This window comes from Syngnathus acus, chromosome 19 (assembly GCF_901709675.1).
Source record: "Syngnathus acus chromosome 19, fSynAcu1.2, whole genome shotgun sequence".
Lineage (NCBI taxonomy): Eukaryota > Metazoa > Chordata > Actinopteri > Syngnathiformes > Syngnathidae > Syngnathus > Syngnathus acus.
In genome coordinates, this window is record NC_051103.1 from 2,335,146 (window position 1) to 2,351,356 (window position 16,211).

Genomic DNA, 16,211 nt, shown 5'->3' on the forward strand with positions numbered 1-16,211 from the left:
CAGTTTGACGCCATTATCCCTTGTGGAATCTCTTGTCCAACTCCCCGAGAAAGAAGGGGGGCGGCAGCGTGACGAGAGAAAAGGCAGCCACCGGCTCCATCCTGTTCCCGGTTCCCTTCGACCCCCGAACGGCTCGTTTTTGGACCCTTTTTGTCGCCTCGCGAGCTGCAATGGTGAGTTCGCGTCTTGTTCAAAGTTTTTTTGATGGGGTAAGCACTTGGTTTCGTGGGCTCCGGCTCATTTCTCTCCTCTTCCTCCTTCGTTTTCTTGTCTCGCCACGAAGATGCTAACTTTAGCCTCTCCCAGTTAACTCAAGTTGTTTAGAACCGTTCAAAAGAAACAACCCACAGCGTTTTTTGACACTAAAGTGTGGATAAAGGAAGATGTGTTTTGGGGCACCCCAACCCCACTCACCAGGATTGGGAAAAATGAAGAGCATAAAATATATAATAGATCAGTATATACATACATAAACCAAACCAAATTCAATAATGATCAAGGATAATGATAGAAATAAATTAATTAAAACCGTATTGCCACGCCCCCCACCTTCAACCCCAGCGCCTCTTCTGTGTTTTGAATAGCTTTATATAATAAGCTATAATAAAGAATATATAATAGTCTTTTGTCTAGAATAGTTCCAAAATTCTCCAGTTGAACTTCCATGCAAATTTAGCAAAAATCTTAGTAGGAATTTGCTGTTGCCTCACATCGAGCAATATTGTTTAATTTGTCCAACGTCCATATTCCCATGCCAGCGAGGACGAGGCAGAAGAATGAAGTGCCCTGCCACGAGAGGGCACATACTGTGCTTGTTGTGCTCTGGGTATGGAAACAAGCGTTCCCACGCCCTCGTCTTTGGTGGCACAGCTGTTTGAAAAAGGACAAAGAGAACTTCAAGTGTTGTGTTTCCAAACATCTGCAGCTGAAACGGGCCCCTCCTGGCATGATCAACGAATCCCAGCCAGTTTGGGGCAGGGGCTTAAAGCCGACTTATTTGCCCAGCTGCGAGCGCTGTTTGCCTGCCGCTCGGCACGTGTTAAGCGCTAATGAATGGACTGATTAGACCCTCGTAGCCACTTTGGCTTACGCGATGTCCTCCGCATGCGGTCGTCAGACCCTGTCTCGTTTGCCTGCTGTCTGATGGTTTCATTCAGGGATGGCAAAAAAAGTGCTCAGGCTTTTCCTCAGTTCCTCCCTATGAAACCAAGACAAGTTTGTGAGCCACTGCTTCAATGGTGTCTGGAGAGTCTTGTTAAAGGGTCTGCGGCGCACGAGTGCGTGTGGGAGGCAGCGTGTCGCCAGAAGGCTGCGCTTGTCGCCATTGGACGACAGCGAAGGAGGCGATGAGTAAGCCGCACGTCCGGGACCGCCCCCGCATCCTCTTTTTACGCTGCGGCGCATGCTTGCTCCTCACCGCGCTGCACCGCCTGCACGGCAGAACAGAAAAAAAAAAAAATAGCCGTTGACGGGATGCAGGACCGCATCCTGACCTGCCTGGCGTGCCGTGAGCGGGCGCATACTGATTGATTTGCACACATCGGAGAGACGCCAGCCGGGACGCGCGACTGAGACCGACGTTTTTTGGGGACGGCAAGTGAGGCGTTGTTGTCATCGTTTTTCCAACGGTGGACTCAGGAGCTGAGCGTCAGGTACTTCATCCCCTACACAGGCCTCATTCAAACTGAAGAGCTGACTCATAGAAGTTACTGACGGTGTCGGGCAGCGGTGGGTCAACTTTTGGGTCAAATGGGTTGGTAGTAGTTATTTCAAAACAGCGTGAAAACAATTAATTTTTTCGTCTTCGTCTCTGACGTTGAAGTGTTGCACGGGAATCGTCTTTGCGTCCCAATATTTACAGACCCGACTGTCGATCTGCCCTTGCTGACCAGCCCGGGCTGTAACTTGCCCCAAGTCACATTCCATCTTGGGTCCGATGTGGCCACCCTGCGCCAACTCGCTCGAGTCGAGACGAGCCAACGTACAGCTTAAACCTCGCCGACCGCATGCGGTGGCGGTTGCGCGCAGAATGTTGCAGTCGGTCGAGGGGGCCAAAAACCTGGAATGACTGCAACTCAGTCTTCCACTGAAAGAAATTACAGACGACCGTTTAAAATCTAGAACTGCAAAATCTTTTTTTTAGTCGCTTGTCACTGGGCGGAAGCGCGACCGCAGGATTGCTCATGTTCATAGCACTCTCACGCTTTTTCCTCTTTCTGCCAAGCAATCAAATTTGTTTGCAAAATAGCGTTTTGATGCCCAGAACCTGGGAACAATGCATTGAAGGGTTCTCTACAGTACAGAGGAAGTCTGAGCTCATTTCCCTGCCGCATCCATTTTGGAGCGCAGGAAGTGGCAATGTCCTGCGCTGACACGCGTGCGCAACCTCAAAGAGGATGTTGCAAAGCTTCCTCTCAAGGTGCGCCTCCTCTCGAATGGTGTCATGCCTTCAGCAATTTGTAATGCGCTCGTTTCACATGGCAACAAATTTGGGAGACGTCCCAAATTGTTCTACGTTTCTGTCCGTAGAAGCAGGGCATCCTTTCTCGGGCCGGCGACAGCCAGATGCATCCTGCAGCTGCAGGCTCCTTCCTGCCTCACGCCGCTTTTGTCCCCAAGACGATGGCACGCTGAGGTCGGGATGCCGGTGGAATTTCAATGGGCCGCCCCTGAATGGGCCTGCGCTGGCAGGAGCGTCGGGTCGGTCGCCATGGTTTTCTTCCACCCGTTGCGCGCTTTGCATTCAAAAGGGGCAGGCATCCAGAGTACGGCTCGCCGCACAGCTGATTTTTCTTGGGGTGGGTGGGGCGTATTCTTCATGTCCTTTCAAAATAGCCAGCGTCTGTGTTTATGTATTTAAATAAAATGATGGCTGCTGGGAGCAAGGTCTCGTACAGCCAACGTGACTTGGGCGTCAGCCATCTGGCCACCAGATGCACCGCTCCACCGTTCTGTCTTCCTTTTCCTCTTTTTTTATGCGACCTCCCCCTAGTAGGACGACATGTGAAAGGGACGGACGGACGGGGCATTGGTGGGTCTCCGTCGTCCCGCGTGGGCTGGAGGAAGAACTTTGCAAAGGCTTTGACTTGTTTGCTTTTTTTGTCCTTGCGGTAGGCTGATTCTAAATGAGAGGCTGGAGATGCTTTTGGTATGTGGTGAGGATTCAAATAGATTTGGCTATATTTGGCAATACTTGACTTGCCATTATGGAATGACAACTGGTGGACTGAAATATTTACTTCAGGATGGGACTATTTCTGGGAATTGGGACCACACCTCAGGGAAAAGGGGTTTCTTATGAACTTGAAGGTCCACTTGGCTCGGAAAACAACAGAGGAGAGCAGCGGCGGCTCACCCAGCACTCGACTTCACATCCAGTCTCGAGCCTCCGTCCAAAAGTAGACTTCACAGACACGTCCGCCCATGTCCCTCTTGTTGATAGACTCCATCGGTTTTGCTTTCAATCCGCGGTTGCACGCTATGGCCTGAAGAATGTAAAAAAAAAAAAAATTGGTCACACCAAAGTGCAGTTTCCAAAGTTAAATCGAAGCCAAACAGATAATTTGATGTAAATCCTGTTTTGCTGAACATTACGCCTGTCCACAGCATCAGGCTTTGGGCATTATTTTTTATTTTTTTTTGTGTCAATAGTTGTACTTCCTGTTTGTGAGTGTGCTTGCTTTGTGCCCCGCAGCCACGGGCGGAGCATGGGTACGACTGCCAGTGCAGCTCCGCCGCCGTCGCCGCTTGAAGGTGTCCTCGGCAACGGGATGGCCGACGGCAGGCCGTCGCTCGGCATGAGCCCCTTTCACACCGCCGGCGTGCACAACAACAAGGCCAAGTCCATTATCACCAACAAGGTCGCACCCGTGCTCATCACGTAAGTCCCTCCTCGAATACGTCTTCTGTGGATTGGCTGTCGATCCCCTTTGATCACCACGGAAGGATTTTGGGAGCCTAGACACCCCACCCCCCACCCCTTCCCCCCTGGGTCATCTCATTTGTCAGCGTAGGCTTTGTAAACGTTGACTGGTAATTGAATTGACTCCTCACACCATGCTGCCGGTGTGTGTGTGTGCGTGTGCGCGCGTGTGTGTGCGTGTGTGTATGTGCAGGTATAACTGCAAGCAGGAATTTCAGATTCACGATGACATCCACAAGAGCAACTACAAAGTGGGACGGCTATCGGACGCCCTGCCCGAGCATTACCTGGTGCAGGTACTACGCAGGAACCACAGACACACACACACACACATATATATGGAAAGGCATGCAGCGTGGAGCAAGCACATTGTCATGCGGCATTTTATGAGGCAGTGGGGGTGGATTGTATCAGGAAGGCGTGGTGTCGCTTTTCTCAGGATTTTGATGTGCCCCCTCACTCGCTTGCTTGCTCACCTTGATACTTGATCTTTCATGGCATCTTTTCGCACTTGCAGTTTGCGTTCTATTCACCCATCAAAGATGGCAATTGTCTTTTGTTATCTTCAATCTCAAAGGATATGCAATCGTTTGTCCAAACTGCTCTCTGATAAAAAAAAAAAATCTTCCCAGCATGCAAGCAGTGACCTAAATAGCATTTTTGCGCACGTTCAAAACCAAACACTAGCCACCAATTAACGTATTTCCTACCCTGTAATCTCTTGGGCATCAGTGCCAATGTGAATGACGACGATGGCGCATTTGACCGCTGTGATGGATTTCCTTGCCAGTAAAGCAAAAGGCATGTCCTTTTTGCTGCAGGTTGAAATGAGAAACCACTAGATGGCAGCAGACACTAGACAACTGTTTGCCAACATGGCACAATTTTGATGGGAAATTTCATAGCGCACCACCAAACTCTAGTGTCAGAAAGAAATGAAGTGACGCGAATAAAAAGCGGAGCTTTTATGCTATTTTGACTTTTTTCATCCAGCTTCTATTCTGCTTAGCTTCCAATTTTGAACCATTCACACTCACAAGCACAGCTCTGGAGAGCCGAGCGGGAAGGACGTGTGCTTATTGTGCCCTTTTCTGCCAGGGTGAGTTCTTCATGGTGCAGGACGTGTACAGCAAAGCGGACGTCCTCAGCACGACTGGCTCCTTCGGAGCCCCCAACTTCCGGCGGGTGAAGGGATTGTACCCGCTCTACGGGATGGGTCAGCCCAGCCTGAACGGATTCAAGCGGGTCTTGCAGATGCTCCAAGCGCAAGGACACGAGGTCACCTACTGTCTTTGGTGCTTTTGGAGCACGTAGGTGGCACTTCAATTCTGCTCCTCTGATGTTTCTTGTCCTTTGTTTCCCCGGCCTGCCAGGAGGTTGTTTTTGTCTGCGTGCGAGAAGAGCCGGTGGTCTTCCTGCACAAGGGCGACGACTTTGTCCCGTACACTCCCAGGAGGAAGGAGAACCTCCATGAGAATCTCCACGGACTGGAAAAGGAGGAGCCGGTGGAAATGCTGGAGCTTACCGTCAGGAAGGAGGTGACTTGGACTTGGGCTTGGCTTCTTTTCATGATGGCATGTGTTAAAAACTAAACTAAACAAAATTACAAGCAAAACAGAGGTAAGGAAAAAGATTGAAATTGGAGATTGAATTTTTGTTAAAAAAAACAAAGCATTTAAGGTCACCTCCCCCAGTCACTCAACGTTGTTTTTTTTGGTATGGTCGTAAAGTGCTCTTTTTATCTTTCATCCTTTCTGTTAGCTGCACGACTTTGCCAAGCTGAATGAAAACATCTACTACGTTTACAACGACATTGAGTACCTGAAAGGCGAGCCTCAGAAGATGGCGATCACATGCGAGGAGGACATCCACGTGACGGAGGAGGTTTACAAGCGGCCCGTGTTCACCATGCCGGCCTACAGGTGCTCGCCGCTCTTCTTCGGCCGTCGCTCGGCAACCGCTAACCGCATTTGTGCTCGTCTTCTTTGCAGCTATTACAGACTACCGCTACCTGTCGAAGGAGCGCCTATGGAAGAAGACTTTGATGCTTTTGTCAACATCCTCAGGGTGAGCCCAACTAGCCTTGTTAAGCATCAGTCAGGTTCGATAACTATTGTCGTCCCTTCGTCTATCTATCCGTTGCCCTCCCAGGAGAGTCCCGGCTTGTCCCTGCAACGCGACATGCCACCCGCGCCCCCCGCGCTGCTCTTCAGCTGCCAGGTGGGCGTCGGCCGCACCAACTTGGCCATGATCCTGGGCGCCCTGGCCATCAACCGCCTCCAGGGCAACTTGCGCCCCCCGTCTCCGTAAGGGCTCATTAGCCATTATTAGTCCGTATTTGTTGAAAACGTAAACTTTTTATTGCCATACAACAATTGTGTCCTTGTAGAATTGTGGAGCCGGCGGAGGCCCTTCCGGAGGCCAGACCTGTTTTCCGCATCATCCAGTCTCTGGTTGCCAGGCTGCCAAATGGACAGCAAATCCTTGAGGAGGTGAATTTCTCTCACCAGATTCAATTCAGGGATGGTGGAATGGTGACACGTCTGTGTGTTTGCGTCGTCAGGTGGACCAGGCCATTGAGCTGTGTTCGCAAATGCACAACATCAAAGAAGCAATATACGAGAACAAAAGTAAACTGGAGGGCCTCGGAGATGATTATCAGATCCAGGTTGGTGCTTTTCTCTGTTCCTACCTGGGAGTCTCCTCCTTGGTGAATTGTACATTTACAACGAAGGCAAAATAAAATAAAAAAATAGCTGCAATCGATTTTTTTGAACTTAGAATGAAGCCTGACAAATGTTCTTCCTGTGTTGCATGTCAGGGAAACAGCACCAAAGAGTACTTCCTCAGCAGAACCCGGCAGAGCTTGGAGCGCTACTTCTACCTGATTGTGTTTAACGCCTACCTCCACGAACAGGTGAGTGTCTTCAATGAGTGCTCGCTCTCCCGGCCGCTAAAGCCGCGTGTCGCCATTGCAGTATCCCCAGGCCTTCGTGTCCAACTTCAGCCAGTGGATGTGCCGCCACACTTGGCTCTACCGCCTGCTGGCCCGGATGGACCTTTCTGAGCTATCGGCGTCGCCTGAGCTGGTCACCAGAGGAGCCCGTGTCTTGGTGAGCCTCCGCTGAGGGACTATTGGGGAATATTTCCCCACAATGAGTAGTTTTCAAATAATTATTCAACGTGAGAAATGTCTTAGAAAAAATAATTTTACATTAAAAAGTCTATTTTTTTATATTTAATTGACCATGAAACTGCACGATTTGTTTGTTGTGCAGGTGGCCGGCGAGTATTTAGCACCCGACGTCCTGAGCACCGCCAAGGAGATGAAGGCGCTCAACTTCAGACGCGTGCCCAAGATGCCCGTGTACGGAATGGCGCAGCCCACGTCCGAGGTGGGGCGCAAACCCCGCCCCAACGTTACTTTCTGTTTTTTCCTTTTGAACAAATTGTCTATTCTTGATTGCTGTATTTTTCCTATTGATTCCCCGCTCGAAACAAAAGTTCTTTTTTTTTTTTCGTGCGTGTGTGCGCAGGCGGCTGGAGCCGTGCTGGCTCACCTGATGGACGAAAAGCGCAAGCACAGCCGCGTTCTGTGGGTCAACCTACAGGAGGAGCTGCTTGTCGAAGCCAACGGGCAGATCTTCACCCCCAGGGAGCCCTCGCGCTTGGATCAGCACATTGCCGTCCCGGCGTCAGACCCGCTCGTCATTGAGGTCAGGAGGAAACATTTTCAGGGAATAACATTGCTGCATATGCCAACTCCCTTGTTCTGGACCTTAGAAGCTGGAGGCGTCCCTGAAGGACGAGATCTTGCGAGCCCAGAAGTGGTTGGAGGTGACTCTGGAGCAGGAGAAGCAGATGAAGATGTTCAAGAGCGTCCTGACGGCACAGGAGGTCTTGGTGCAGCACAAGAAGGCCACGCCAGCCCTCAGCTACAAGCGCGTCCCTCTGCCCGACTGCGCCGCCCCTCAAGAGGAGGTAGCCGCTAACACTTTGAGCCACAAAACCCCTTTGACAAATCGAGTTACTCATCGATCGTGCAGGATTTTGACAAGCTTCTGGACGCCATGAAGAGCTCGCTGGCCGAGGACTCGTGCTCGGCCTTCGTCTTCAACTGCTCCAACGGCAAAGGCAGGACCACCACGGCCATGGTGCTGTCCGTGCTCACTCTGTGGCACTTCAACGTACGGCGCGCCGCTCGCTCTCGCCTGACCGCACGATGAATTGGACCAAGACGGCCGTTTCTTGTCGCCCGCAGGGCTTTCCGGAGTTTCCCGAAGACGAAATCGTGAGTGTCCCTGATGCCAAGTACACCAAAGGGGAATTTCAGGTAGGTTGTCACACACACACACACACACACACACACACACACACACACACACACACACACACACACACACACACACACACACACACACACACACACACACACACTTTTTCCCCCAGCTGATAATAAATGTCTGGATAGTCACATGTAAAAATACATTAAATATATATACATATACCCTTTTTCCCCCATCCATCTTTCCATGTCAACTTCTCCAAAGTGGTTTTACTTAGTTTTATTCCAAACACAAAAGAAGTCCACTTTATTTTTGTTTTGTTTGTTTGGTCTCTATGATTATTTCTGTCTTGATGTGGTAACACATTGGGGAAAAAAAGAACATTTCCCTGAGCGTTTACTTTCTGCTGTGCCTTGATGAACGCAATTAATACCAGCTCAGTGGCCTAGTGGTAGAGTGTCCGCCCTGAGACTGGAAGGTTGTGGGTTCAAACCCCGGCCGAGTCATACCAAAGACTATAAAAATGGGACCCATTGCCTCCCTGCTTGGCACTCAGCATTAAGGGTTGGAATTGGGGGGTTAGATCACCAAATGATTCCCGAGCGCGGCACCGCTGCTGCTCACTGCTCCCCTCTCCCCCAGGGGATGGATTAAGATCACACGGGGATGGGTTAAATGCAGAGGACAAATTTCACCACACCCAGATGTGTGTGTGACGATCATTGGGACTTTAACTTTAATCTTGAATGCAAACCAGCATCTTCTGGCGGTGTGGCCGGGGTTGCCATGGAACAACAATATTTTATCACCCCCCCCAAAATTGTTGTGCATTTGCCTCAAAATGCCACAAGATGGCCCTAAAGCCACATTCACCTGTGAATGGTCCTCCTGCGTGCTTCTCCAACCATCCCTGGTGTAAGATGTTATCATTGTTTTTTCTTGACAGGTGGTGATGCAGCTGGTACGTCTACTCCCCGACGGCCACCGGATGAAGCGAGAGGTGGACATGGCCCTGGACTCAGTGTCTGAGACCATGACGCCCATGCACTACCACCTGAGAGAGATCATCGTCTGCACCTACAGACAGGTGGGGGGCCGCACTTTACACCTCAAAAGGAACTTGCAGACGTGCACAGTCCATCCGTCACAACATGCAAAATAAACTCAAATATTTCACAAACGCGAGTGCACTCACCGTTGGTGCCCCCGAGAGGGGGCCGGGGAGCCTGCTGTGCTCCTTTTTTTCCCCCCCTACCTCACATGAATGAGAGGAATGTCGGCACGAGTGGCCGAGCGTGGAAAAATTGATCATGATGTAATTTAATGGAAGCCACTTGGATGAATTAGAGCCAAGAGAAGCAGCGGAGGAAATGAAATGTTCCTCAATATCCGTCACAGGATTTTCAGATAGCTCATCTGTCGCTTTTTTGCTTGTTGCAAAGAAAATGCCCTGACAAAATGCAAATCTTGATTAACAATTGGCAAAGATTTGTACTCCCGATTGGTTTCGACCGTTTTTCTTATTCCAAGCTAACAAAGCTGAAGGAGAACAAAAGGAGCTTATGGCAGACAAGCTCTGCTTTATGCTTTTTGGAACAATGTCATCATTGCGCCTCCGCGCACCATCAGCTGTTGCTGCAGAGGTGGGAGGCACCCGGACCCGCTCGGCAGGCCGTCAATGGCCCTTATTGTCTTCGGCCAATGTCTGTCACTCTGCGATTTTTCGTGGAAAAGGATCCCTTGCGGCGCTCGCAAAGGTCAATTGCTTGCAACTTCCATTTTCAGAGTCGATAGGAAAGGGAGAGCGGGGGGTGAGATGCTGAAGGAATGGAATGATTCATGGAATGATTCATCGAAGCCAGCGTGGTCTAATGGCGAGCTGGTCTAATTTCAGACTTCGATGGTTCAATCAATCATTCGACTATAAAATACGTAGGTTGAAGCCAAATAAATCTCTGCAACTGTATTTATCTTGGACTTTGCTGCTGACGCAAATGAGCTAGCAGAGTTCAAATCCGAGTCGAGATGAGGCCGGATTTGTCCGGAGGCCATGCGTTGGCACTGCCCCTCCCCCCTTTTCCGCTTTGCTTGGAAGCAGCGGCAGGCCAGGTGCTAAACAGTGCCAGATGTTGCCGGAAGAGGGGGAAACCGCACTCCGCTTCCCAGCCCCCCTCCTCCACTTTGCCAGTGGTTGGAAAAGATGCATTTTTACTCTGAGACCCGAAAGCTTCAGAGGGGCCCACTCAAGGGGCTTTGCTGTAAATCTCTGCGCTGCCAACTAGCCGTGACCCCCGCATGGGGCACATGCGGCACTCGGGAGGCCAATCGCGGTCGTTGGTTGCCCGTGATTGTCGACATTGCCATTTCATCGATGGCTTTGACACTGGCATCACTTTTGTCTGTGTTTCATCATGTCAGTCAAACGTTTTTCACACGCGACTGACAAAACTGACATGCATAGGCACTTTATTTTTCTTTCTGGGACTAGTTAAGTTCAACAGAAAAAAATGACAAGTTGCTCAATAGGAAATCGATGGAGGCTTCAATGTCCACAGTGACACGGCACGTGAAAGAATGCATATGCATATTTTCTCATCACGTGGGTCTTGCCGCACATCTCATGCCTCTCCCCCGCTTGGCTGGCTCCTGAAATGCACAAATTAAGGACGAACGAGGGCAGATCGCAGCGTGTCCAAAAAGACGGCCCCCGCGGTTTGGACGGGGGATGGAAAAATATTTGGGGAAAAGGGAGAAGGCCTTGCGAGCGGGTTCTCCAAGGGGAATCCGGGAGACGTCTCCTGGAAAGATGGAGGATGGGAGTGCAAGCGGAGTCGAATGCTTCCCAGGAACGTGCACGTTTTCTTAGCTTTTAACATTACGTGCTACTGTCTGTGGGATGACTTTAATGTGAAGAAACTTGACATTTGCCACAAACTAAAAACACTCCGGGACTGACTCTTGTCCTAAGTCTTGCAGTAGCTGTCTCATTGTTCTTTCATCCCAATTGTGAGCGATCGAGCTCACGTCCTCGCCCTCCTGCCGACTTTGCAAAGTGCTGCGCTCGCCTTGACGTGTGCGCACACGTCCAGCCTAAACAACCCAGTGTCCCCTTTGGCCTGACCTTTTGCAGCCCCCCAGGGTGAGCTTTCAGTCGTCCTCGCGCACTTCTATTTTCTGCCCAATTGACACACGAAGCACGTCGGAACTTATTCAAACGTTTTTTATAGCTGCGTAATTTGCACGAGGAGTAAAGATGCACGTAAACGAAATGAATTGCGTGCATCGCGAGGGTCCCAACTGACAATTTTCCAAGCTGTTCCCGAAGCTCTCTTTCACTTGCTTGCACTTCCTTGTCCTTCAGGTACAAGAAGGGGGTGGGGGGAGGCTGCTTTTGCCTGAGGCCTTCCTCAAGCCTGCAATTCTGATACAGCGAGTACCTGCGGGAATTGAATACCGATGGCGAAAAAGAGGAATTTGCAGGCAGCAGTCCACTCTCCAGACCCTTTTGCTCTTTGTCCAGACATTGAAAATGCATCCATGATACACACACACACACACACGCAAGTCATCATGAGGATTTTTTCTTTTTGTGCAGCATTTGAGCCAACGTTCAAGCTATGCATTCTCCCGGGGGTCATGACGCACAAGACTTAACAGAGTTGCAACCACAAGAGTACAGACTTGCATTAATTTGCTGCTCTTCTACACGATGCGGTTTCCAGCCAGCCAGCTCCAAGAAATCCACCTCTACTTGCGGGGGATTTCACAGTGACGATGTGGCTGAGCAACTGGAAAAAGACAGATGAGCGCAATCTGTAGAAGCCATTAACATGGAGGCGGTGGCTGCTCGCTCCTGAAGCCAGATGATATCTGTTTTGTCAAATGTTAGCTGCAAGTTTGATTGTTTCTTGTTCTACAAATAAGGCTCCAAAAATGTCTGCCCTCCCAAAAATGCAAACTCAAGTCAAGTCTGACCGGATTCCTCCATCTCTAATTTGCTTTACAATGGGACAGAGATGGATTTTTGACAATGTTGACAAAAGATATCCCCCTCGCCTCCGCATTCCTAATTCAGTACAGCCGTGGCATTTGCTCCTGCTTCTCAGATGCGCTATTTGAAAATGCCAAATTTGTCTCATTGGAGGGAAAACCATGTTTGCAAACGAGGCTTTGTTTTTCCGCAGATCAAAGGTGGCAAATCGGAGAAGGAGTGCCATCAGCTCCTGCTGAAGAGCCTCCAGTATCTGGAGCGCTACATTTACCTCATCCTCTTCAACACTTACCTGCACCTGGAGAAGAAGGACTCCTGGCAGCGCTCCTTTGAGCTCTGGATGGAGCAGGTAATTGCCATTGTTGTTTGTTCACATGGAGGGGGGGGCAGTGGGTAAACTCTTCCTCGACATAAAAAAACCTCAATGACCTAAGTCAAATTGCAGAAAATATCGCATATTGCATATGCCAAACAGCGAATGTGCATGGGTCTTTATTTATTCAAAGTGGGGAAAGCGGACCAACAAATACGAGCTCTTTGTTGTGATTCTGCCAAAAAGTCCCCGGGAAACGCGGGCCACAGCAAAAGAATGTTTGAAATTCGGCGGCTGAAAATCTCCGCCGCCTTTTTGTCCTTGTTGGGGCGGAATGAAAGCGGGGCGGAATTCCAAAATGGACTGGAATAATCAGTGAGAAAACAGCTGTCAGAAAAATATGCTCGCTCAATGGAGGCATATCCATCCTGTTATGAATATCAAATACGCGCTCGGCGTCTCAAAAATGTGCTCGCTCACGTTGGGAACCCGCATGGAAGATTGCGTAGCAAAGCCTTCCCGTTCTCCCCGCTCTGTTCAAAAGTGACACGTGACAAAGGAAAGGATACCATGAAACATTTCCTTCCTTTGCAAACAACAGCACCATTGGTGTCACCGCAGGGGTCCGTCTCGACAATCCTTCCCAATGGCATTGAGTGAAGGGAGAACAGACGAGTGCGAGACCTCATCTAGGTGACATTACCGTGACATTTAGGGACGTCGCCTTCATCGGGAAGCCACGCTGTAGCACATTTTAAAAATGAACCTTATGCTCAGCGGATCTTCATTTTCACTGATGGTCAACACAGCGGCAGCCAGCCAGCTTGGCAGCCAGCCCCTGGGGAAAAAATAAAAATAAAAGCTTAGGCACCGCTTAACTTTCTGTCACTCTGAGCTGTCATCAGCGTGGCCAACGTGTGGAGTGGCCTACATGCTGCTGAGCCTGGCACCTTCCCAACCAATCACGGCTAAATGGCCCGCGGGCATGATCGTTAGCCTGTCACCAGTGACCGTGGCGGGATCGTCCATGACAAGCCCCAAGTGTCAGGGGTGGTGGCGGGGGGTCTTCATCGCCACGCACACACATTGTTACGCAAGCTCTTTGATGTTTGGCGACTGTCCGGCCCCCAACATGGCCTGGCTCTAATTTAATAGCAGCCCTGAAGGCAGGAGCCCATTATTCACAGTCACACATGGTGGTGACACACATGGAGTCTCTTATAATATGAAGCCCCATGCATGACATGGGGGCAAGATTGTATTTTGTGGCCCCATACACGGTACTGCGGCTCACAAAAGTGAACTCAAAATTGCGATTTTAACAATAGTTATGGACCCTCGCACATTGGCGGTTTAGCATTTGTGAAGTCATATTTTTGGGGGAAGTTCTGTCTGAGATGGGTGGGTGTACCCCAGGGCTCTTCTACGGAGCCTCTAACTTTCCCCATGGTTATTATTGACTCGCCCAACAATCTGTTCTGAATGCCACAGTGTGTTTATCATATAATAATTTATTTCATGAAAGACGTCTCACCAATTCATACTAACAAAATTCAGAATTAGTTTTATCAAGATGAACTTTTTCCTACTAAGAAATCTTATGGTATGCTCTGTCAGAGATTCTTTTCTTCAAGGGTGAAATTGGACGCCGCGCTTTTTAAATAGATTGATTGGAATCATTTTCCTCACTCACTTGCATCTATCCCATTCTTTCCATCACTCATCCATTTTAACTTGCATCAAACCATTCTGTGCTTGAAGAGAAAAAAATCCACCGCCCTTCCTTGGTTCTATGCCCATTTTTTGGGGGGGGGGGACAACATTTTCCATGTGACTTCTTTTAATCTCATCCAAGATATTGTGTTTGTTCCCGCTACCATGTGCTTCTAAGCACCCTTCAAACATTTTTCTTTCCCAGTTTGTACTATGACTTTCTTCTGTCTGATGTACAGTTTGTGCCTGCATGCGCCGCATATTTGTTTCAATGTCTAAAACCAATCAGTTGGCTGCATGTTGATGTATGACGCGTACATCTTCTCGCTTAATCTTGCACACGCTGCTCTGTTTGGCACGGGCCTTTTGTCTTAGCCCTCGCTGATTGTGGGGGTTATGCTCCTTTTGGATCCGCAAAGTCCTGAGCATACATTTCTTTGGGGTTACTAGTATGGCAGAGGTTTTTTGTCCTTGTGTTGGCTCCTCATCTCAAGGGGCTGTTCCAGAAGAAGAAGAATAAAGCTACGTGCTACATTGCAGTGACGCAAGGCCACATAAACGGCCCCAACATTTTTGTGTCTTTGGATTCATCGAGGCCCCGTGTGGTCTCGTCGGCAGGTGGCCTCCAGGGCGGGAGTCTATGACGTCCTCAACCGGCTGAGCTTCTGCGAGTTCAAGAGCCCGCCGGACCGCGTCTCGCCGGCCCAGCTGGCCCGGCTGCGCTGGCGCTGGCAGCAGCAGAACCTCCGTCCGGAACTTCCTTTCCGAGGGCATTTCCTCTGAGGGGAAGCGCGCCGGCACGTGGACTCGAGTCTCTCTTTGAATGGCATGTGATTTGACAAACCTTGACTTGGACGGTAAAGGCGTGGGAGGCAGATGCGACGTGGCGTAGCGTGATGGTGTACTAACTTGCTGCCCGAACCTTTTCCAGGGTTTTGATTGTTTACAGTCTTAGCAGGTGGAATTTATTTAGTTGCTCATCAAACTTACTTTCTCTTTGAGCTTTTCTCACCATAGTCCTTGTCAGTTTTTCCTCACAAGGTTTGGACTTGTCAAGTTCGGACTTTGTTCTTGAACGACTTTGTGTTATTTCTTTTCCTATGATGACTTCTTTTCAGAATACTTTGACTTGAGTCTTAGAAAATGACAACTTATTTCTTATTTACTAAACTGTATTTTTTCGCATAAAATTAAAACTTTTGTTCTCTGCATGTTATGACTTCAGTGCTTTATTCTCATTTAAAAAATAGATGACCTTTTCATTCCCGTGGGAGTTTGACTTTATTCTCATTGAATGACAGTAATTCTTTCTCGTGATATTATCTGTCCTCATGTTTTTCCTTTTATTTTTTTTGCGGCCTCCCTGCGACTTATCGCCTGCTCATCTGGTAGTGCGGGTATCTCGCCGTCTCATTTCTTGATGCGAGGAGGCAGACAGATGCGGCTTTGTCACCCCCGGCTCGACGGGCTCGGCGCTGGCGTCTTGGCTCGGCCGTAATGAGGAGCTTAGCCGGATCAAACGGCCTAATCTGGCCGGCTCGGCTTTTTCATGTGGACGGCTCTCCGTCCCAAAGTGTCCCCCGGCGAGCTCTTTGAAAGTCGGATACCCCGGCTCGCTTCCCATCTTGTCTTATCTCAGCAGTGAGGAAGTTGTCCTGGGGCGAGGGGGTGAAGGTGGGCGGTATGTTATTGCAGCAGAACTCTCAAAGTAGTTTTTCCACTTTTTTTGCTGGTCATTTTATGATTTGATTCTGGCTGTTTTCAACTTCATTCTCCTCAAATGACAAAGCCCTTTTTTCATAATATCCCGACTTGTATCGTATAGATTAGATGTGTTTGATGCCACTTTTTTTTTTTACCAACCGCTGCAGTATAGCACCAAGTGCAAAGAGGGGGGCGGGGGCGCCTCGGATGCTACGAGGCCCCCTTCCTTCTCTTTGAAAGCTTCTTTGTGATCCGCTACGCCGTGAAACCCGACCCGAAGGT

The 16,211-nt window shown here is 49.5% G+C and overlaps 1 protein-coding gene across 7 annotated transcripts; it reads left to right on the forward strand.

Moving 5' to 3' along the window:
• Positions 1 to 26: 26 nt before the first annotated feature.
• On the forward strand, positions 27 to 15,436 carry pald1a (phosphatase domain containing paladin 1a). 7 transcript variants are annotated; one of them, XR_005101106.1, is made up of 21 exons: positions 1,389 to 1,652; positions 2,530 to 2,700; positions 3,695 to 3,880; positions 4,116 to 4,218; positions 5,021 to 5,200; positions 5,296 to 5,460; positions 5,684 to 5,844; positions 5,914 to 5,989; positions 6,074 to 6,228; positions 6,312 to 6,414; positions 6,486 to 6,590; positions 6,744 to 6,839; positions 6,901 to 7,035; positions 7,201 to 7,317; positions 7,459 to 7,638; positions 7,706 to 7,903; positions 7,969 to 8,109; positions 8,184 to 8,255; positions 9,155 to 9,295; positions 11,804 to 12,092; positions 12,393 to 12,485. XR_005101106.1 is itself a non-coding variant. In XM_037278113.1 (21 exons), exons 2-21 carry the CDS (start codon positions 2,642 to 2,644, stop codon positions 15,006 to 15,008), a joined length of 2,694 nt encoding a protein of 897 aa, XP_037134008.1. In that variant the 5' UTR covers positions 1,390 to 1,652; positions 2,530 to 2,641; the 3' UTR covers positions 15,009 to 15,436. The 7 variants fall into 7 exon arrangements, 6 of the variants coding, with proteins under 6 accessions (XP_037134010.1, XP_037134013.1, XP_037134008.1 ...); XM_037278113.1 differs by lacking the exon at positions 11,804 to 12,092 and adding an exon at positions 14,844 to 15,436 and having other exon boundaries at positions 1,390 to 1,652; positions 12,393 to 12,548; XM_037278115.1 differs by lacking the exons at positions 1,389 to 1,652; positions 2,530 to 2,700; positions 11,804 to 12,092 and adding exons at positions 27 to 173; positions 14,844 to 15,436 and having other exon boundaries at positions 12,393 to 12,548.
• The last annotated feature ends 775 nt before the right edge of the window (positions 15,437 to 16,211 follow it).